The following is a 23215-nucleotide window of genomic DNA, read 5'->3' as shown; positions in this document are numbered from 1 at the left end:
TATTTTTTTCTATATCTGTGGACTGGTGAAGGTATCGAATAAAAGGCAGCAAAAAAGATGATTTATATATATACCGATTATTATAAAATACTTCGTTTTCTGTTTTCGTTTTCTGTAATTAGGGCAATCTGACGTCGCCCCACTTTCCTCCTACACGTGGTTTGTGAAACAACCGGCAACATTCTCTTCAGAAGGTTATATACAGGGTTTGTCAGGCGTCTTTCGACCATGCCAAATCCTGAGTGTTTCTTCGACATCACGATCGACAAAAAGCCGGCTGGCCGCATTTGTTTTGAGGCAAGTGTAATGAGAAATCAGGACTTGTCATGCATGCTTGTGTCTTATGAAATGTCATTTTAGCTCAACTGAGCTGAAAGTTGTACTGAGCTTTTCTGATCACATTTTGTCTGGCGTCCGTCTAGCTATCCGTCTTTTTGTACTCTTTTCACAATTTCAACTTCTTCTAAATATCCACTTGGCTACTTTCAACCAAACTTGTCACAAAGCACCCTTGGAGAAAATTGGAAGGCAAGTTTGTGTGATGAATGAATGACCAATGTTCTAATGACCTTCTTTCATTAGGAAGATAATTAAGAATTACTCAATGAGTGAAATTTAATGACATCCTTTAAAAATCTTCTGATGAAGAATTACTGGGTTCATAAAAGCTGAAACTTGTATGAAAGCTTCATTACATAATGTAGATTCAAGCTTTTTGTTCAAATTATGACCTCAAGCACTGGCAGATCCAGAATTCTTGAAAAGGGGGGGGGGGGGTCCAGTTGGGGGTCGGCGTGGGGGCCCAGGGGCCACACCAAAAAAATGATTCATTAAATTTTATATATATTTTTGGACACAAAAGGGGGTCTGGAAGGGGGGCCTAGCCCCCCCCCCCCCAATCCACCAGTGCCCAGTTGTAGGGTTGGCCCATGATGGGCGATCAAAGTTTTACATAGGAATATGTACTAGGAAAAATCTTTAAAAATCTGGTTCTAAAGAACAGCAAAGCCATGATTAATCATACTGATATGGAACCATCCTCAAGTAGTGTAGATTCAAATCAAGACCCCTGGGTGTAAGATGGGGCCACATTGGGTGATCATAGTTTTACAAAGGAATATACTGGGGAAAAACTGCTGATGAAAAACAGCAGGGCCATAATTAAATGACTCAGGTGAACATTGTGGATATCTTGGTCTTTTGTTCTTAAGGACCATGACTCTTTCTGTAGTAGGGTTAGAACCAGATATTTCTTGGTTAAACACAGTAATTGTCCATTTTACAAAAAAAGAACTTGAAACTAATAAAACAAAGTATTTTCACAGGCCCAGTGTTTTCCCTTTATTTCAAAGTAAAGGGTTAGAGATCAATTGTAACAGGCTTTGGGTTGAAGTTTATGACAAATCTCTGTGGACCTTACAACAATTAAATTTGATTTTTTTAATTTCAAAGCAGCATTTTTAATATCAATTGAAGCTGTCAATTTGGCCGGCAACTGGTTCTTAGGGAAAACACTGCAGGCCCATGTCTTGGTGTCTTTGTCTCACGCACCATGACTAGATCTCTCTGTACTAGGGTTAAAACCAGAAATTTTCTGGTTGAATGCAGCATTCGTTCGTTTTATGAAAAAAAAAAAAAAATTGAAACTAAGAAAACAAAGCATTTTCACAGTTTATTTTAATCACTAAATTCCTAAAAGATAAAGGTTTAAGGTTCACTGACCCTCTGATAAGAGAGGTAACTCTCTGGGAGTAAGGTCTATTATTCCTTTATGAAATCATAGAACTTAGAATTTCCAGAATTTGTAAATGTAAAAACAATTTATTTTTTTTTTTTAGAAAATTGAGGGGTAAAAAATTGGGGCAGTGGGGATGAGAATCGAGAATCTAAGATTTTTTTTGTTATGGCCTATTATTTTTATTATGGTCTAAATGTGAAATATATATGCATAAGCAAGCATGAACAAATGAAATATGATCATGAATTAGGACACTTTTAATAAGTTTTTTCTTTTTTTTCAGTTGAGAGCTGATGTGGTTCCCAAAACAGCAGGTAAAGAATATCATGTATGCATTCACAGAAATGTAAATATTGTCATTGTATCAACTCTGATATCATTCTAAATAGTAGTGAACTTTTAAGGAATATAATATGTTAATATACATTCAACTACCAGTAGAAGAAAACTTTTGTTGTTTGATGATAGTGCGGTAGGGTAATAGGATCCTGTTCTGATCCATTACCAGTACATTGATGTCTTTCCTGTTAAGAGGACATTATACTTCTCTGCTAATTTGTATGACAATTAATTAAAACCCAATTTTTTTTATCCATTTGGAAAAATAATGTCTCAGATATATATATATTTTTTAACAGAGAACTTCCGAGCTTTGTGCACAGGAGAGAAGGGTTTTGGGTTTGCTGGTTCCATTTTCCACAGAATAATCCCTGACTTTATGATCCAGGGCGGAGACTTCACAAAGGGCAATGGTACAGGAGGGAAGAGTATCTACGGAAGCAAATTTCCGGACGAGAACTTCCAGTTGAAGCACGCTGGGCCAGGTAAGATAAAACTAATAAAGGCAGGGTTTGACATTCACGCTTTCCATCCCGGAATGATTTTGGACGACCTGATTTTCAATCTGGCTCGCCAAAATGACGACCTTGGACGAGTTGGGAATATTCAATAATGTTGTTTAATATTTTAAAATAAACTTTATAAGGCCTTGAAAACATTGTTTCCTGTAACCTGACCGACCCATTCAAATAGCAGCCGCGTGGATTTTTCTTTCTGCCAAATCTGTGTTTGATCAATCAGCTGATGTAATTTTTACCAATAGTGTTATGTTTTATTTGAGATATAAAATATGTAAACCTAGTTAACAATCACCATAAAGAGTAATGATCATTATTGTAACATCTAGCATTTCCCCCCATAACTTTCTGATCTCTGATGTTCGTTTTCTGCTGCTAGACAGCCATGTTGGGTGTCCACTGTAAACATCACACCTGGTTAATTCAGTCCAGGGATGTTTGACCCCCATTATTTAGGCCTTGATGGTAAGTGAAAATGAATGTTTTAAACTAGAAAGTTTATTTTGTGTCAGTATGTGAGGTGAGATTGTACATAAGCAAAAAAAAAAATCCTGACCTACCAACCCTTGCTTTATTGGTAATATTACAAGAAACAAACATAATTTTTAAAGTCTAATTAGCATTCTGATTCTGCTTTTTAATATTTGTTGGCTGTTATCTTTGTTTGATAAAATACTGGAAGACAGCTTTTGGCATTGCAAAAATGTCTGGTTTACATTTTATGATACAAAAGCACAACTTCTGTTATCTTAACAATTTTAAACAATTGCACATTTTTGTTATACCCCCCGCAAACGAAGTTTAGGGGGGGGGGTATATTGGAATCAGCATGTCCGTCTGTCTGTCCATCTGTCTGTCCGTCTGTCTGTAGACGAGATTTAGTCCAGACCATTTCTTGGAAACTGTTGCAAGAATTTGTCTGAAAATTTGTTCACTTATTATTCGCCATATGAAGGTGTGCACCTGGTATTTTCATCATGATTGGATAATTTTTTTGCATTTTAGAGGTGTTTTTTTTTTTCATTTTGATTATGTGGTTTTGTCGGGATCTGTTCCCAGAGACTATTGCATAGATTTGTATGAAAATTTGTACACTTATTATTTACCATATGAAGATGTGCATCTGGTATTTTCAACATTATTTGGTAATTTTTCTGCATTTTACAGGTGTTTTTTTTTTTTCATTTTTATTGACTTAGTCATTTCGGGTTCATGTCTAAGGTAATTGAGACATAGAATCTAAAACATCTGTACAAAAATGTGAACTACAGCTTAAAACTACTCATTAGAAGTAAAAAAAAAAAAAATCACAAAGTATTAAAAACAGTTTTTACATTACACAGCAGATTGTGTAAATCCATTTGTCCCTTGGGGGTAATGAGTGGACATCATCCAGTTAAAGATTAATTAATGAGTTCAGTGTTGGAAGCTGTTAGGGCATCTCTGATCAAGCAGGTCTTATCTATATCTCCTGGGAATTGGGCAGAAAGAAATAAAGATCTCTGTTGTGTAAGTCTCTTAATTGTAATTTATGTCTGTCAAAATACATAGTTACTGGAACCAGCCTTTTATTTTTAAAATGAGTTTGATATAAAGGTACATGTGTATTAAGATCAATTTAATTTTGTATAATTAATTATGATATTTTTTTTCAACAATCAGTTTGCAAAGTGTCATGTCTCACAAAGATAACAGATGGTTGCAAACTATTTTTTTAATGTAATAAAAAAAACACTGTAATTATTAGTATTGATGTTTTGTTAGGCTGCACCTTAGTTTTATTCATTAAAAAAAATATAATGAGTAATTAAATTTTCACTCTAAATGTTTAAGCAAATTGTGAACACCTCTCACATCTAGAAAACATTAGTGATTTGGTACCTTCTCTGAAAAACCTAGCGGGGGGTATTTGTCCCTTTTGGACACTTCTAGTTTCATTTGATATTTTGTTTGGGCGACCTGAAATTCATTCGGGCAACCTGAAATCGGTACCAAGGTTACCCAAATGGCGAGTTCAAATTTTGACGAGTGTTGAACCCTGTAAAGGCCTTTCAATATGTGCTGCTGGTACCTGGTACTTTTACCCAGCTGAAATCATGATTGTACCGGCCTAAATTCTTCTCGGGATTTCCAGAGAGCTGTCAGCCTAGGGCACTGCATGAGAGTTACATAGGGGTTTTCCAAACATCTGTCAGTCCTAGGGCACTGCATGAGAGAGTTATATAGGGGTTTTCCAGAGAGCTATCAGCCCTAGGCCTTAGCATAAGAGATTTATTTTCTAGGTGGTTTACCAGGCAGTTGTTAGCCCCAGGGCTCTACATAATGTTATATAGGGGTTTTCCAGAGAGTTGTCAGCCCTAATACACTACCTAAGAGAATTATAGAGGGGTTTTGCAGAGAACGGTCAGCCGTAGGGAGGGTTATATTGGGGGCTTTCAAGACAGCTGTCAGCCCCTGGACACTGCATAAGAGAGTTATATAGGGGGTTTTCCAGGCAGTTGTTAGCATGAGAGAGTTATATATGGGTTTTCCAGAGAGCTGTCAGACCAAGGGCCCACCATAAACGAGGTACATAGGGCCATCATTAAAAATATCTTTGTTTCCCCTAACCCGACCCTAAAATCTCAAGTTGGGTAGGTAGGTAGGTAAATTATTTTTTTTTCTGACAGCAGTTTTGAAAATACATTCTAAAAAATTTAATAATAGAGAAGTTAAGCAGATGACCGTGTACGTCGACGTGTACGTGAAGCTAGGGAAATCCCCTAATTTACTGCAATTTACGTCATCGGATTTGCATACCGCATAATTCTACGAGTTGTACACAACGTGTAGATTCATAAGTACAAGGAGGTAAGAACGTGTACCTTCTTAAACTCAAATTATAGAATATATATTTTTCAGGCGGTGTTTGTTGTGATATTGAGAGTTTATTACGTACAACTATGAATCTTTTTTAATCAAAGTCACAGAATTATTTGATAAAAATGGATTGTAAAATGACTTGTTGAAATGACGTTTACACGTACCAGTACACATACAGTTTGTTAAACAGAACACGATGTTAGTTACATGTACTTGTAAAAACACTTCTGGGTTTACACGTTCACGTAGACGCACACAGTCAAATGCTTAACCTCTCTTTAATATCTTTATAAATAAGAAAGAACAAAAGAAACAATTTTTAAACCAAATATCATACAAATGAAGCAACATGTATGGTAAATTAATTCACAAATATTATTCATTTGAACTTGTGAAATATCTCAGGCCAGCATATATTTATTGAAATCGAATATTTACAAAAAGACAAGATTCGCAAATACTCAACCATAGGACACCCGAGAGTATTTTCAAACCTACTATCATCCTCGAGTTCTTACACAGACAAAATCACAAGGGCCTCGCTTGGCGCAGTGATTCTAGTATTTTGTTTTGGAGTCACGACGTAATTCAGGAGCTTATTCTAAGTTTCAAGTCCCGACATGAGACGTAGAATGAGACCCTAAAACACATAGGTCCATTGTCGCAGTATACATGTAGATGTTGGCACGAAAAATACCCCTTTCCAGTGGCGGATCCAGGAATTTCATAACGGGAGGAGGGGCGCAGTTAGAAGGCAGGGGGTTTGGGGGCTGCATTGAAGCCTCCAGTGGGTCTAGTGCAAAGCCCTGGTGCAGGTTCGACGAATTCTTACAAATAAGAGATGTTTTTCCCTTGATTTTAGGATAATGGACATATATGTTCTACATACAGAAAATTCAAAGGGGGGGGGGGGGGGGGGGGCTGGATCCGCCTTTGCTTACTGATGCTTAATGACCAATGGCCATAAGTTCCGAGTAAAAGTCTAAATAAGGAGTCCTCCACCAGGCAAGTGTTCAAATATTGTAGGCCTAACAATTTTTAAAGGTATTTTAAAGCAAAGGAACAACCTATTTTCAAGGGCCTTACTTAAGAAAAATACAATGAACGTCTCAGGAAGCCGTACATTAAGCCATTTTTAAAGATTTCAACACTATCTGGAAAGAGTCTGATTTGGTTGAATTAAATAAAGTTTCATATATCTAATGTTATAGTCAAGAAGTTTTCCCAATAAATAATAGGAATGAAGACACGACATATAAATTATATTTATCAAGATGAAATGACTATACAAAGACATATTTACAACTCCTGTGATCCTATATAGTAAAAATGGGATCATACATGAAATGTTTATTAGATCGAAATGAAATGAAATGCAGTGAAATTTATTGATAAGCATAAACAAGGTGGGCCCCTGCTCATGGGGCAGGCTTTGCCATGCTTACTACGTACGTTAATTTTAGAATACACATTTGTAAATGCCATCTTAACACTCCTTAGTCATGATATATTTAATTCACGAAATGTTTCAAGATTGTAGGATTCTAATAAGTTGAAGATATACAAGATTGATACTTCACCATTGTTTTACAACATGAGCTAACCCTCTGTGGTCACATGTTGTGGGTGAGAGTAAAACAAAAGCCGCCGTTCTGATAAAATGGATTTTGATGAAATTGTATTTTATAAAGTTGATAAACAATAAAAAAAAAAAAAAAATACTTGAATAATCTTATTAAAAAAAACTTTTCAGTCGGTACGATTTAAGTGGGTCGGTCGCGTTAGGGGAAACAAAGGTATTTTTTACTTTGGCCTAGGGATATCCGGGTAATTCTGGACACCGGGTAATTCCGGACAGTGTAGAACTTTTCATAAATAATGACTGCTTTCTTGTTGGCCGTTATGAACCTATTCATAAACTCAATGTTATTGGAATCGTCTGATGTTTTTGTTTTGTTATATTATTACCTTCTGAACATACTGATGTATTTTTTTCAAAATGTTTACGTCCCTTATTGAACTTAGAGCTTTGCACTCTACATATTTATTACATGGGAAAATTGATAGAACACAATGTCTCTGAGGTCAAAACTAAGATTGATTATAAATGTAAGTATTTTTAGCTCACCTGAGCCAAAGGCTCAAGTGAGCTTTTCTGATCAAAATTTGTCTGTTGTCTGTCGTCGTTGTTGTTGTTGTCGTTGTAAACTTTTCACATTTTCTTCTTCTTCTCAAGAACCACTGGGCCAATTTCAACCAAACTTGCCACAAAGTATCCTTGGGTAAAGGGGATTCAAGTTTGTTCAAATGAAGGGCCACGCCTTCTTCCGAGGGGAGATAATTAAGAATTCGTGAAAAATTAATGGCATCATTAAAAAATCTTCTTCTCAAGAACCACTGTGCTTGAAAATATGAAACTTATATGGAAGCATCCTCAGATAGTGTAGATTCAAGTTTGTTCAAATCATGACCCCCGGGGGTCGGGTGGGGCCACAATGGGCGATCAAAGTTTTACATGGGAATATATAGGAAAAATCTTTAAAAATCTTCTTCTCAAGAACAGCAAAGCCATGATTGGTCATATTTACATGGAAGCATCCTCAGGTAGTGTAGATTCAAGTTTGTTCAAATCATGACCCCTGGGGGTCGGGTTGGGCCACAATGGGCGATCAAAGTTTTACATAGGAATATATAGGAAAAATCTTCAAAAATCTTCTTCTCAAGAACAGCAAAGCTATGATTAGTAATATTTATGTGGAAGCATCCTCAGGTGGTGTAGATTCAAGTTTGTTCAAATCATGACCCCCAGGGGTAGGGTGGGGCCACAATGGACGATCAAAGTTTAACCTAGGTGTATATATAGGAAAAATCTTCAAAAATCTTCTTCTCAAGAACAGCAAAGCTATGATTGGTCATATTTATGTGCAAGCATCCTCAGGTGGTATAGATTCAAGTTTGTTCAAATCATGACCCCCAGGGGTAGGGTGGGGCCACAATGAACGATCAAAAATTAACATAGGTGTATATAGGAAAAATCTTCAAAAATCGTCTCAAGAACAGCAAAGCCTCTGTTTGTCATATTTATATGGAAGCATCCTCAGATAGTGTAGATTCAAGTTTGTTCAAATCATGACCTCCAGGGGTAGGGTGGGGCCACAATGAAAGTTCAATTTGTAGAGAAAAATGTCACAGTCAAAAAATTATGTAAGCATCCTTAGTAAGTGTAGATTTGATTTTGCTCAAATCATACCCCCACTCCCTTTTAGGGGTAGGTTGGGACCACTTATGCATTTAAGCTTTTCAACACTAAACTGATTTTTCTTTTTTCCTAGCCACATGCTCAGGTGAGCAATGTGACCCCTGGGCCTCTTGTTTTTTATTTTGGCACTTTGCATTTATTGTAATGCCTGTCTATCACAACGAAAACATCGACATTTATCATGTGACAAAGATCCAGGGAATCGGCACATGAAAAGTTTGCACGTCATTTTTGTCAGAAGTCAGAGAGACATTCATTTTGCAATAAATAATTTGATGATGATATAATCCTATTCTTTTTCGCCAATTTCAATATCCATGAATTAATTTACATGTATTTTTGATTAAGTATACATTATCGCTTATTTTCTGTACTTTCAAATTTAATTTTCAGGATTCTTTCATTTGGAAATACTTTAAAATGCTAAACATGTTTGCGGCCGATTTGCATCAATTTCACTTGTTGATGAATACTGATCCCGATGTATTTTATGGTATTTAAATATAAATTTGTGTGGTAAATGAATATCATACAGTTTGAGAGTACTTTTTTCATGAACTAAACGTGCTTCCAATAATCATTCAAAAGAGATTTCAGTCTGTCTTTACTGAAATTTTCAATCAAGCTGATTAAAATCAGATCCTTTGATCTGCTCACATAGATTGCTACGCAAGGATCTGAAGAAACCCCATTCAGGGTCATCTCCTGGTGACCTTTCAATTATCCAATCAAACATTTGCTACCGAGAATTTAGATGTATCTTGGAATTCAGTTACAGAAGTGAAAGACCCAATGATACACGAAAGGAAAATCGTGACATTGGTTTCCATAGCCTATCAAAAGAACGACCACAGTCTTTTCTGTACAGAAATATATTTAGTATTTGCTTAAATTTTCCTCATTTTTTTTTAGCTCTTTGTTTTGTACAAAACGATAAGATCTCCTCCACAGCTACTTTCACTTCTACATTCATTTTCCTGAATGTCGCTTAAGTACGATCTCTCTGTTCAGTCAAAATTTTAATGAATATTTTTATTAGAAAGGTCAACAAGAGATGACCCTAAATGGAGTTTCCTCAGATCCTTGTGTAGCGATCTATGTGAGCGGATCAAAGAATCTGATTTTAATCAGATTGATACTCAGTCTACACGATTCATTGTGGAATACCGATGTATTTTCGTAGTATATAAAAATATAAGTTTGTCTGGTAACTGAATATCATACGGTTTGAAAGTACGCTATCATGAGCTTATAAACATCTATGAATGCTAATTATCTAAACCCTGCCTCTCAAAATTCAAAAGTCTTAAGTTTAATTAAACTACCCAAGATATTTTTTGCAAAGTAGGTCAAAGGTCAATGTCAAGTGGATTGTAATGCTGGTATTCTTCATATTGTCTTACAACAAACAATGCACATGCTAAATAGCATAAACTTACCTCTTAACTGTCAAAAATATGCTGTATATTGGCACTATGAGCTATTTTGAAAAGTAGGTCAAGTGTCAAGATCGAAAGTCACAAGGTCAGTAAACATGGTAATTTATAAAAGCCATTGTGCAAAGCAATATATGTGCAAAATATCAAATTCATACCTCTTACAGTTCTTGAGATAGATGGTGTGACAGACGGACAGACAGACAAACAGACGCCCGGTAAAGTGATCCCTTAGTGCTGCTCAGCTCTGCAGGTGACACAAAAATAATGGCAATAGAAAATAGAAATCAATATTTGTAGTAAAATACTCATTAGACTGAGTTTACTATAAAATGGTTCTCATTATTAAACTCAGGTAAGACAATTCATGGGATTGCTTGGGATAATTTCCTTAGAAAGTAATATCTCTCTTATCAGATGTGTAACCAAACATTTTCAATAATATTTTAGTCTGGTGAGTGAGCAAGCCAGCTTAAACAGTTAATTTGAGTTCTAGCCACATACTTTTGAGTTAGCTTGATGGACGGGTGCATTGTCATCCTGAAAATAATACCGTATAATCCCTATTAACTGCCCTGGGCGCTTATTTTGATCTATTCTATTTATAATTTTTTATGTCATATTTTAACTTCAAAAAATCTTTTGAAAAAAAAATAATAAATTCAGAGAACCACTAAAAGATTGTCTAACTTTCCTTTAAGTTAAGGTAATCCATCGAAATTATGCTATATGATTCATTTTTCCACTGAGAAAGAGAATACACAAGGAGAACAAATTTTGTAGGGCGCTTATAGGGGCAGGGGTGGTTAATAGGAATTATACAGTAACCATTTTGAGGGAAATGTCTTACAAGAACAGGCCAAAGGTATTCGTCTAAGATGTGTTGGTATTTAGCAGCATTGATATTTCCTTCTTCTCGGGATCATAGTTTCAACACCCTCCCTGCAGATGCACCCCCATATCATAACTTCGTGTTTGGCTTGAGAAGCCCTCTGCTGGACAATGTTGAGCCCCCATCCTTCATCCTTTTTTCTCCAAATCCTAATCTTTTCATCATGCCCATTGTAATTTTACACTCAACTGAAAAATCACCTGCTTCCAGTCCTCTACTGCCCATTGTCTTTTCCCCCAACACCAAGCAAGCCATTTCTTACAATTTATTTTTTGTATAACCAGTTTCTTCTTGGCAACACTAGTCCTATAATTATGTTCGAGCAAATTTTGTGGTATTGTTCTTTTTCTTACTGGCTCTGGTCTTTCCTCATTAAATTTTGCCATTATATCAGAAAGTGAACATCTATGTTTTGTTTTCACAATCCTCTCTAACTTTTGATAAGTCATTATCTCCCAAGTTTTGGAGGTCAGCTGCTTCTGGGTTTGTTTTCAACAGATCCTGTGTCAGGAAATTTTCAAAAAACTTTAATAACTGTCATTATAGGCAAATGTAACATTTCAATTGTCTGTTGTTGTCATAGTCATCATCTTCGTAAACTTTTTACAATTTTATCTTATTCTCCAGAACCACTGTGCCAATTTCAACCAAACTTGCCACAAAGTATACTCGAGTAAAGGGGATTCAAATTTGTTCAAATGAATTAAAGGCCGTGTCTTCTTCCAAGGAGAGATAATTACAAATTAGTGAAGAAAATTTTGGCATCTTTTATAAATCTGCTTTTTAAGAACCACTGGGCCAGCAAAGATGAAACTTAGGTGGAAGCATCCTCAGATAGTGTAGATTCAAGTTTGTTCAGATCATGACCCCCAGGGGTAGGGTGGGGCCACAATGAGCGATCAAATTTTTAGCTCTACTGGTCAGAGACCAGAAGAGCTTATGCGATAGTAAGGTGTCCGTCGTCCGTCCGTCTGTCTGTCTGTCTGTCTGTCTGTCTGTCTGTCCGTCTGTCTGTAAACAATTTTTCAAAACGCTACTCCTCCTACAGTTTTGGTCCGATTTCAATATAACTTGGCACACAAGTAGACTACACTAAGATACATAATTTAGTGCATCGGTTTTTGATTTCGATGGACGGTGTTGCCATGGTTACTAAAAATAGAAATTTCTGTGAAATTCCTTTAAAACGCTACTCCTCCTACAGTTTTGGTCCGATTTCAATATAACTTGGCACACAAGTAGACTACACTAAGATACATAATTTAGTGCATCGGTTTTTGATTTCGATGGACGGTGTTGCCATGGTTACTAAAAATAGAAATTTCTGTGAAATTCCTTTAAAACGCTACTCCTCCTACAGTTTTGGTCCGATTTCAATATAACTTGGCACACAAGTAGACTACACTAAGATACATAATTTAGTGCATCGGTTTTTGATTTCGATGGACGGTGTTGCCATGGTTACTAAAAATAGAAATTTCTGTGAAATTCCTTTAAAACGCTACTCCTCCTACAGTTTTGGTCCGATTTCAATATAACTTGGCACACAAGTAGACTACACTAAGATACATAATTTAGTGCATCGGTTTTTGATTTCGATGGACGGTGTTGCCATGGTTACTAAAAATAGAAATTTCTGTGAAATTCCTTTAAAACGCTACTCCTCCTACAGTTTTGGTCCGATTTCAATATAACTTGGCACACAAGTAGACTACACTAAGATACATAATTTAGTGCAATGGTTTTTGATTTCGATGGACGGTGTTGCCATGGTTACTAAAAATAGAAATTTCTGTGAAATTCCTTTAAAACGCTACTCCTCCTACAGTTTTGGTCTGATTTCAATATAACTTGGCACACAAGTAGACTACACTAAGATACATAATTTAGTGCATCGGTTTTTGATTTCGATGGACGGTGTTGCCATGGTTACTAAAAATAGAAATTTCTGTGAAATTCCTTTAAAACGCTACTCCTGCTACAGTTTTAGTCTGCTTCTAATATAATTAGGCATACAAGAAGACTATACTAAGATACATAATTTATTGCATTGGTTTTTGAATTCGATGAACAGTGTTGCCATGGTTACATAAAATAGAAATTTCTGTGAAATTCCTTTAAAATGTTACTCCTCCTACAATTTTGGTCTGATTTCAATCTAATTTGGCACACAGTTAGAATACACTACAATACATAATATGTATTTCTGTTTTTTTTTATTTGGGTGAATGGTGTTGTCATGGTTACTAGAAATAGAAATTTCCATGAAATACTTTCAAAACGCTACTACTCCTAGTTTTCATTTGATTTCAATATAACTTGTCACAAAAGTAGACTACATTAAGATACATAATTCTATTTATTGTTGCATGTTGCAATGTTTCAAATCCAAGTGCTACTTTTCTTTTGTTATACAAACAGACCAGTAGAGCTACAGTCTCATCAGAGACTTCTGGTTACATAATCTTTTAAAATCTTAAGGACAGCAAAGCTGTGATTAGTCAAATTTATATGGAAGTATCCTCAGGTAGTGAAGATTAAATTTTGTTCAATTTTGTTCAAATCATGACCCCTGGAGGTAGGGTTGGGTTGCAATGAGTGATCAAAGTTTTACATGGCAATATCTTTAAAAATCTCCTTCTCAAGAACAGGAAAGTCATGATGACTTATATTGATATAGAAGTATCTCAGGTAGTGTAGATTCAAGTTTGTTCAAATCATGACCCCCCGAGGTGATTTATATTGATATAGAAGCGTGTTTTCTCAAGAACAGCAAAGGCATGATTAGTGATATTAATACTAAAGCATCCTCAGGTACTGTAGATTCAAGATTGTTCAAATTAATCAGTGACCTTGGGGGTAGGGAGGGGCCACAATAGAAGATAAAACTTACAGGAAAATAATCTTTAAAAATCTTAAGCCCTGGTTAGTCAAAGAAGTATGGAAGCATCCTCAGTTAGTGTAGGTTCAAGTTTGAAAAATCATCCTCCCCCCTTTAATAAGTTTTGACTACTTGTATATTTAAACTTGTCAATATATACTGAACTGATTTCTGCTTTTCCTAGCCAGAGTGCTCAGGTAAGCGATGTGGACCATGGGCCTCTTGTTAGTTTTGCTATATTTTTTAATTTAGTAAACAGCAGAGGAAAATATTGTCATGTACATAGTGTAACTAAATTTTCTAAATTTATACAAATCAACTTCCTGTGATGTGATAATACGAGGACAAGGTCACTTTCTTTTTTAATTTCATCTTCAAGTGTAAATTATGATGCTGCCATTTTTGATGAATACTTTTTGCATCTCTCTCTCTCTCTCTCTCTCTCTCTCTCTCTGACATGCAATCTCAGAAGTTCAGAAATATTTGAGGAATGTAGAATGAGTCATTTGGATTCAATTAGTTTAGCCTTCAGCAAAACTTGGTTGTCTCAAAACCTTATCTGTTGCATGAAAGGTCAAACTGAACTGTTTTGTAATATCAACTTTTACTATGGTGAGATAATGATTTTGAACTTTAAAATTTAAAATTCATCTATGAATCTTTTGATGTTGGTGTGCAAAAATATGATGTTTTATCAATAGTCATCATGGGCTTGTCAAAGTTACTTTGATTATTTCTATTTTTTTAAAATCGTTTTCTAAATGAATTATGATTTATTGATGGAGTTTTTGCCCTAAAAACTTTGAAATTTCATTGAACTAGATGTCTGGGGCCAGAGGAATGGATGTACTATGTAATTGTAGTACACTGGTGGTACTTTTGTTTTCCTCTGCCAAGAGGATTGTTTTAACTTTGGAGCTCAATTTTTCAGAAGAAAATCCAGTGATATTATACATAATACCATTGTAAATATTGCTGTTTGATAAATACCGGTATGCTTGAAAGGTACAAGTACACAGTATAGTGCAGTTGCATTTATATTTATTTATATATATTTATATTTATATATATATAAATATATATGCACTTTTTTAAATTTTATTTGATGAATGTTTAAAGTATCTCTTTTGAAAGGCAGTATAAGCTTTGATTATTTTGTGTGATTTCTTTTTTTTTTTTTTTTTTTTGTAATTTTTTCAGAGAAAATGAAAAGGTTTTGTTTAAAAATAAGACACCTTGGAGCTTGAAATTTCATAATATAAATATTTAATAAAACTTGCCAAGAATAGTCAGATAGAGACATTTTATATTTTTTAAAAGAAAAATTATTTATGAAAATGGTTTTTCTTTTTTGGTCAATATTTCTTAAATCCATGGATAAAATCTTCAAAAACAAGATGTGTTTATGAAACACTGATGCTTAAACTTAGGATAGAGATATATGACAGTCAACTTTTAAAAAGAAATTGGATAGAATTTGCAAAATTTACGAAAAATTCCAAATTTTCAAATTTGAACATATCCCAGTGAAAATTACACTGATCCTAGATAAGAACTAGAATTTTTGCTATTGCAAACAATAGCGTATGTCACCCTGAACTGATCTCAACTGCATTATTGGAGTGGAAACAGAGTAAGCAAGTACACACAAAGTTAGTACAGTATTTCGCAAGACAGCATATCTGAACAATGTTGATACACAACTGTCATGTTGTTGAAGGTCATAATAGAGGTCAAACTTAGTATGTAATTGCTGACTAGAAGAGAACCCATATTTTTCATTCTAAATTTAAAGTTGATCTCTTTCAATAAGGCCATTGCAATATTGGTGGGGAGGGGATATATGTTTTGTTCAAGAAACTATTATCAGTATGAAATGAGAACAGTTGAAGAACAGCTTACTGCTTTCAACTAGCTTTCTTAACTGCTTTCAGATGGTTGAAAAGAAACTGCCAAATAACAAAATAAAAATTTGATGAGCTGATTTAAAAAAATAACACAACAGCAAAATAAAAGCCCCCCCCCCCCCCCCCAAAAAAAAAAAAAAAAAAAAAAACATCAGTTCATTCTGTCTAGTGAATTAACATTGAAGAACATGATTCTCTGTTCAATTTCAACAAACTTGGTTTTGCCTTTTTCTGAAAATAAAATTTTTCTGTATATTTTACAATGTCATTGAATTCAGTGTTGTCTCTGTCAAACTGTCTGTTTGAAGTAAATGAAGGCTGTAGTTATTTTATACTGAAACATTTACCTCAAAGTTAAAATGGAAACACACACTCACCTACCTTCAACAAGTCCTAAAAACTAGCTGTATTTTCTTCATTATTGTGTTAAATTAACATTTGTTTATATTTCTTCAACAGGGACATTATCAATGGCAAACAGTGGAAAGAATACAAATGGTTCCCAGTTCTTCATCTGCACAGCTGATACTCCTTGGTATGTTGTGTTTGTTTATAGAAGATGTTCTTTTCAATTTAAAACATTACTGTGATGTCAGTACTTTGTTCTTGCAGTCTAAAAGTTTACCTTTGGCAGTCCGATATTAGTGAGCAATCTGATATTAATTGTAATATCAGACTGTCTCACTACTGATATCCTTCAAAATTGGACCGTTACTGAACAAAAGAAATTAAAAAAGTGATTTAGCACACAGCAAAGTTTATTTTATATCTACAATGGTTATATCATTCAGAACTTGAAAATGAAAATTTAAACTTCCAATTAAACCATATATGTTGTAAATACTGTAACAGGTAGGGAGAAAATGCCACTGAACAGATTTGGATTCAAACATGAGCCCCCAGATACAATTATTAAACTTTAAACAATGATTTTATTTAGAATTAAAAGCTAAAAAAATCCTTTAAAACTGCTGAACATTAGCTGACAAGATTGGAAATATGCAGCTTATGTACGTCATTTCCATCTGTTACAGTCAAAACATTTTATGATAGACAATGAAATGGGCAGATACAATTAAACACAAACATCCAAGAAAACACTGGATTAAAATTCTGGTTCAAAATTCATTTTCAATCCACGAGAGCTATTTTCATACGCAGAGTGGTAATGTATGATCCAAAAGAAAAATAATTTTAACTCCCAAATATATGTACTTTGAAATAAATGTACATCAGAATTTTCTATCCAATATTTTTAAGGACACAATAGTTGTATTCTTTCAGGGACTGCCATTTGATTCTTGATTTGGGGGGGGGGGGGGGGGGGCTGGCAAATTTATTTATGTTCATGATTTCACATAACACAATATATTTATTTATAGGATGGCAAGAGATATTTATTATTTTCTTCACTGAAAAATGTTTAACAGGCAAAAACGGGGAAGGGGGGGGGGGGGATCTTGCCAGTTAATGTTCCCTGGTCTTATAATAATCATTAGTTTACTGCTATAAGCTGAGTTTGTAAATGTCATTTTAATTGTATACTGAAGTTCTACTTCTGGTTACATTATAAAACTATCCATTACACATGCAATCTTATGTTATACTCAATTTAGAAGTTAATATACCTTCAGCATCTGCTTTTTTCCCCTATGTTTTTCGGTTCAAATCAGGGCTCACATATCAACTGCATTTTCCTTACCAGTCCCAAAATATCATTCAATAAATTGTCTGTATCTTAATCCAACGCATTACTCTAATCCTATGAATGTTTCAAGTAAGGAAATTTTCATTCCCACTATCCATTCTGAACAATCATTTTACCCCCTTATGATCCAGTGGTGTATCTTGACCTTAACCCTAGGTCATTCAAACAAGTTCAAGGTCTGGCAGAAAAGTATAAAAATTTTGTCTGCATAAGCTGGGCTAATACTTTGTAATGCAGAATCACTGGAAGCTCATATTTGGTACAAAGATTGCTAATGTTCTTTGGGTTTGTCTTGACCTTGACCAAAGGTCATTCCAGCAATTTCAAGGTAACTGACAGAAAAGTATAAAATTTTTGTCCAGGCTATAACTTTGTAAAGAGGATCATTATACAGGATGAAATTAAACCATTCAATTGATAGAATGGTAACTGAATGCCCACTGAATGATCACTAATATCCTTTCCCGTGACTTTTCCATGATCTTTCAGTTATCATTCAGTTGACAGAATGGCAGATACATTTCAGTGGTCATCTTAATCAACTTCTGTTTATCCTGCAACTGTCCGTACCAAATTTCTCAGCAACTCCTCAAGGCAGTTGCTTGAAATTTTAGCACACTTTTCATTTTCGCATGCCATAGGTCTCTACCAAATTTCTGTCGCATCTGAACTTGTGTATGTTCACACGAGTGTATATTCACATCAGAGCGGAGGTATTACTAGTGATAATTGGATCAAGACTTCGTGCTATGTCTGTACAAATAATCATCTTAAGTATGTGTAGGTTAAATATTGTATTAGTGATAGGTTACATTTCATTGATGGAAGAGCCACTGTTCAAAAAATCTATATTATTAGTTACAGTCAGTTACGAACAGGGTGTGAAATGGAAATCTGTATTGGGCGAGACGAATTAGTGATATGTACATGTATCATTATATATTTCATTGATGGAAGAGCCACCGTTAAAAAAAAATCTATATAGTTGATAAGGTGGCAGGGGATAGTTTCGTACTAAAGACCCTGTCAAATTTCTTAAAAAATTGAGATATCCCCTGTTTGATGTGATATTTTATGTAGAAAAATGATTAGAATAATTATGGGACACATTTGCAGTGTAGCAGAGTGCTTGCTGAAAAAAATGATGTGCAACATGTAGGTGTCACTATGACGCTTATCATATACAGAGTTGTAAATGCGAAACTAAGACACGTGGTCAGTTGCAGAGGAAATTCAGCTGAAAAGCAGTAGGCCTTAGACGAAGGTGTGTATCTCAGAGGGAAGGTGAATGACCCCATATCAATTGGTGAATGTTTATTAGGGCTTGCATTGATTTACAGACTACTGGGTGTTTTATCCTGCTCGCTCGGGCCTGGGGGTGGGTTGTATGGGTATGAATGAGGCCCAAATCTTGGAAAAAGAAGCCAAAATTTGGGGAGTCCCCAGGTGCATTTTTGGTACATGTGCACTCTAATACGCAGATTACATGTAATTTGTTGACATAATTTGTGAGCCATGGGCATATGAAGTGTAATTAATTAGCCCCTGGAAAACTGTCCCCATGTACATGTTTTTATGGATCGCATGTATATGTGTACCCCCTCGGCACATGTTTGGCATTAAAGAAAACTATCCTCTGCCACCTTCAAGAAAACACCAATTTTCAGAAATATGTAATTTAGTCTAATTCTTCTCTAAATAAGTTTATTGATGTATGCCATTTTCAAAACTCACCACATTTCTTTCATTTGACTCTTATTCATTTAGGTAGAGAGACCTAAACACAAGGGGGGTAAACCTTTCCCAGTTCACATTTTCAAAGAGTTTGAAGCATCAGCATAACAAATCTTAACAGAGTAAGGCAATTTTTTTCTGAGAAAAATTTATCTGCTTAAAAATAATAGTTTGGGCACTGTCACATATATTTTATCAAATTTTGATGCAATTACTTAGTATTAATTAAAATTAAAGGGGCTTAATTATTGCGATATCACTGAAATTACATAAATTTACTCTTTTTTACATGTATTTCACTAAATATCGTTATTTTGAAAAAAAGAATGAGTCAGTATGCAAAAATATCAGTTCACAGAACCACATTTATTCAAAGAATTGCTGTGCTTTAATTTTTTTTCAAATTAGACCCATTTTACTATTGATGATTACATAAAAAAAATACCCCTCTCCCCTTCATTTTCCCCCTCATTTGTCTTCTATAATGTGATAGAACTTAAACTTTTTATTATTTTCATATAGATTATATATTTTTCTTTAAATTAGAACAAAACAGATGGTCTTTTTACATATTTAATGAACAGAATATCAAAAATATGTACATTTTCATGTAATTATTGGATTCTACTAAGCACCTGAAATTTACTCACAAATGCCAAGTAAGGACAGGATGATCTCTTTAAATATTCAGGGGAATCAAATGCATGTATTTGATCATTCAGATATGTTGAAATTGAATGAAATATACTCAGAAAAAGGACAGTCAGGAAAATCAGATTTCCACAGTATATTTTCAATAGAATCAGGTAATGGTTGGAGGGGTAGGGTAGATAACTGCAATTTCCAGGGCACTTCTTCTTGAACCTTTGATGCAAGAGGGGTTTTTGTATATTACAATAAATATCCTGAAAAATAGATTAGATTTTCTTTTTGCAAACAAGCTGTAGATGTATAAATTCAAGCAATTAAGAGGTAAAATGGGATTTCTCAAAACATCCAAAATAGGAGAGTATGTGTTACATGTGAGTACATTTCATCAAGGCATGCAATTCTTATTGAGTTTTTTATATGTAGCTGCATTTGAAATTGATCAAAGTTACCATTTAACACTGTTTTGATAAGAAATAGTTTCTTTTGGATTGTAGGAGTTGGTCATTTTTGAAGTAACACAAAGAATATGGGGTTAAGGTGGTTGACCGACAATTGGTGGGGTCACTTATTTGCCTCTAACTTTTTTATTTTTCATTGAAATAAGACATATTTAGTATATTTTTACTCAGAATTGATTGCACTTTCTAAATATGGAAAGTTATTTTAATTGAAAAGCAAACTTTGAAAGTTAAAGGTGGCAGGGGATAGTTTCGTACTAAAGACCCGGTCAAATTTCTTAAAAAATTGAGATATCCCCTGTTTGATGTGATATTTTATGTAGAAAAATGATTAGAATAATTATGGGACACATTTGCAGTGTAGCAGAGTGCTTGCTGAAAAAAATGATGTGCAACATGTAGGTGTCACTATGACTCTTATCATATACAGAGTTGTAAATGCGAAACTAAGACACGTGGTCAGTTGCAGAGGAAATTCAGCTGAAAAGCAGTAGGCCTTAGACGAAGGTGTGTATCTCAGAGGGAAGGTGAATGACCCCATATCAATTGGTGAATGTTTATTAGGGCTTGCATTGATTTACAGACTACTGGGTGTTTTATCCTGCTCGCTCGGGCCTGGGGGTGGGTTGTACGGGGTATGAATGAGGCCCAAATCTTGGAAAAAGAAGCCAAAATTTGGGGAGTCCCCAGGTGCATTTTTGGTACATGTGCACTCTAATACGCAGATTACATGTAATTTGTTGACATAATTTGTGAGCCATGGGCATATGAAGTGTAATTAATTAGCCCCTGGAAAACTGTCCCCATGTACACGTTTTTATGGATCGCATGTATATGTGTACCCCCTCGGCACATGTTTGGCATTAAAGAAAACTATCCTCTGCCACCTAAGCTTAGAGGCGTTACTGATAAGCAACCATGGTTTTCTTAAGAAATAAAGGAAATAATATTCAGTGGATGTAAAATGTTACTTATTAAAGCATGTTAATATTTTTTAGGCTTGATGGTAAACATGTTGTATTTGGTAAAGTCACAGAAGGAATGGATGTTGTGAGGGAGGTAGAGAAATGTGGATCAAGCAGTGGTAAAACGTTAAAGAGTGTGGCCATCGCAAAGTGTGGGGTATTGTAGAGGGAAATCCCAGAATGCCACAGGACTGAATATCTCTATAGAAACGGCCTACAGATGTACCCATATAGCATATATATAAGCTTATGTAACACTTGTCAGTGTTAAATTATTCTATTGATTATGGGTAATAAATGAAATGGTAAAGTGTTGGTCTTTCTTAATTCTGTGTTTATAGCTTAAGGACCAGTCCTGTGATAACAATACTGTACAACAAAACGGGATCCAACAAAACACACTTGTATAGAAGTGTCAGTGATGTACGCTAACATATCTTGTTATATTCGATAAGTTTAATGCATTTGAAAACTACGGGGGATGAAATCACTTCTCTGTATGATGCTTTATAAACATATTCACTGTATTTTATTGTATTCAACAAAGCAGATGTTCTGATGAAGAACAGTATATTGTGCTGTGTCTGGTAGAAACAGAGCAGAGAATCTGGTATCACAAGCAGTCTGCTGTTGGCAGATTGGTGGTAGATTTAAAACAGAAGACTTTAAAAGCAGTCTGCTGTTTCTGGTAAAAAGCTGGAAATCTTGTATTTTAAGCAGTCTGCTATTTCTGGTACAAAGCAGAAAATCTTGTATTATAAGCAGTCTGATTTTAATGGTAGTGTAACAGAAAAGGAGAAAATAACGACAGACCAGACCGGGATTCGAACCAGGGCCTCCTGAATCTCCAGTCAGGTGCTCTACCAACTGAGCTATCTGGCCACAGGCGATCGAACCCGTCTGACCACTGTCCCTGCGCCACAGTAAAAATCATAGGCCTTTTATAATAAACGCGATGCTATTGATGGTAGAAATTGAACACTGAAGAGGAATTACAAGAATTTGTAGCTCTTAATTAAGACTTGATTATTCCTTTAAAATCAAGAATGATTTGAACTTGTTGGGGGAGACAGAACATTACTAAAGCTTACGGTATTCATCTCTTTTCCTACTTTATAAAACAATAAGGATGATTGAGTTTGTAAGTTGTGTGACAAACTCCATTGAAAATGAACTTTTTTCCTATTTCTTGTACAAAATATGTCAAGCTTAGGTTCGGAAGGTCGTGATTTCGAATCTGCGACTGACTTAAGTCGATAAAAGTGGGTAGCAACTGTTCCTTCGCCAAGCGCTCGGCACTTTGAAGTGAAAGTTGCGGGTCCTTCGGATGAGACCTTAAAAACCGAGCCCCCGTGTCACGAAAGGCGTTGACACGATAACGGTCTCTCACTGCTCAATGGCTCCGAGTGTCGAGTATAGATCAAAATTTGAAGCCCTTCAAAGGGTATAAGGTGACGTATCTATATGAGTGAGAAATTCTCGAATGGATCGTAAAACAACATACAATCAATAATCAAGGTTAGATCTGAAATTTCTGTTTATTATGAATGCTTCAAATGTATTCAAATATTAATGGTATTTTGTACTTAATATGCATGCAAGAAAACGTGAAAACAGAGGTTAACACAATCTTGAAATTTGAACAGAAACGAATAACTAACTAGACTAGGTGAACATTGTACATACATACATGTACTTTTACTTGTCGATTTTTTATTCAATGAGAAAGTGTTTTACTCAGTGTTAAAAAATAGGTGTGTATTCTAGGTTTTAAATTTTTTTCCTTTTGAAAACATATTCCAGAACAGGAAACAGTGTGTGGTGTTTTGTGATCCGATTATGGATATTGGCTGTGATTTTGGGGTGT

The 23215-nt window shown here is 35.0% G+C and overlaps 1 protein-coding gene across 1 annotated transcript; it reads left to right on the top strand.

The window, feature by feature from the left end:
• Positions 1 to 130: 130 nt before the first annotated feature.
• Positions 131 to 21663, top strand: LOC133199551 (uncharacterized). The gene is made up of 5 exons (XM_061335368.1): positions 131 to 297; positions 2022 to 2052; positions 2377 to 2562; positions 16292 to 16367; positions 21382 to 21663. The coding sequence occupies exons 1-5, from the start codon at positions 229 to 231 to the stop codon at positions 21512 to 21514; spliced, it is 495 nt and encodes a 164-aa protein (XP_061191352.1). The 5' UTR covers positions 131 to 228; the 3' UTR covers positions 21515 to 21663.
• The last annotated feature ends 1552 nt before the right edge of the window (positions 21664 to 23215 follow it).

Source organism: Saccostrea echinata, unplaced genomic scaffold (genome assembly GCF_033153115.1).
Source record: "Saccostrea echinata isolate AGI-Se365-2 ecotype Australia unplaced genomic scaffold, CSIRO_AGI_Sech_v1 ptg000034l, whole genome shotgun sequence".
Classification (NCBI taxonomy): domain Eukaryota; kingdom Metazoa; phylum Mollusca; class Bivalvia; order Ostreida; family Ostreidae; genus Saccostrea; species Saccostrea echinata.
The sequence above is the reverse complement of the archived record's forward strand: the minus strand, read 5'-3'. Positions and strand labels throughout refer to the sequence as shown.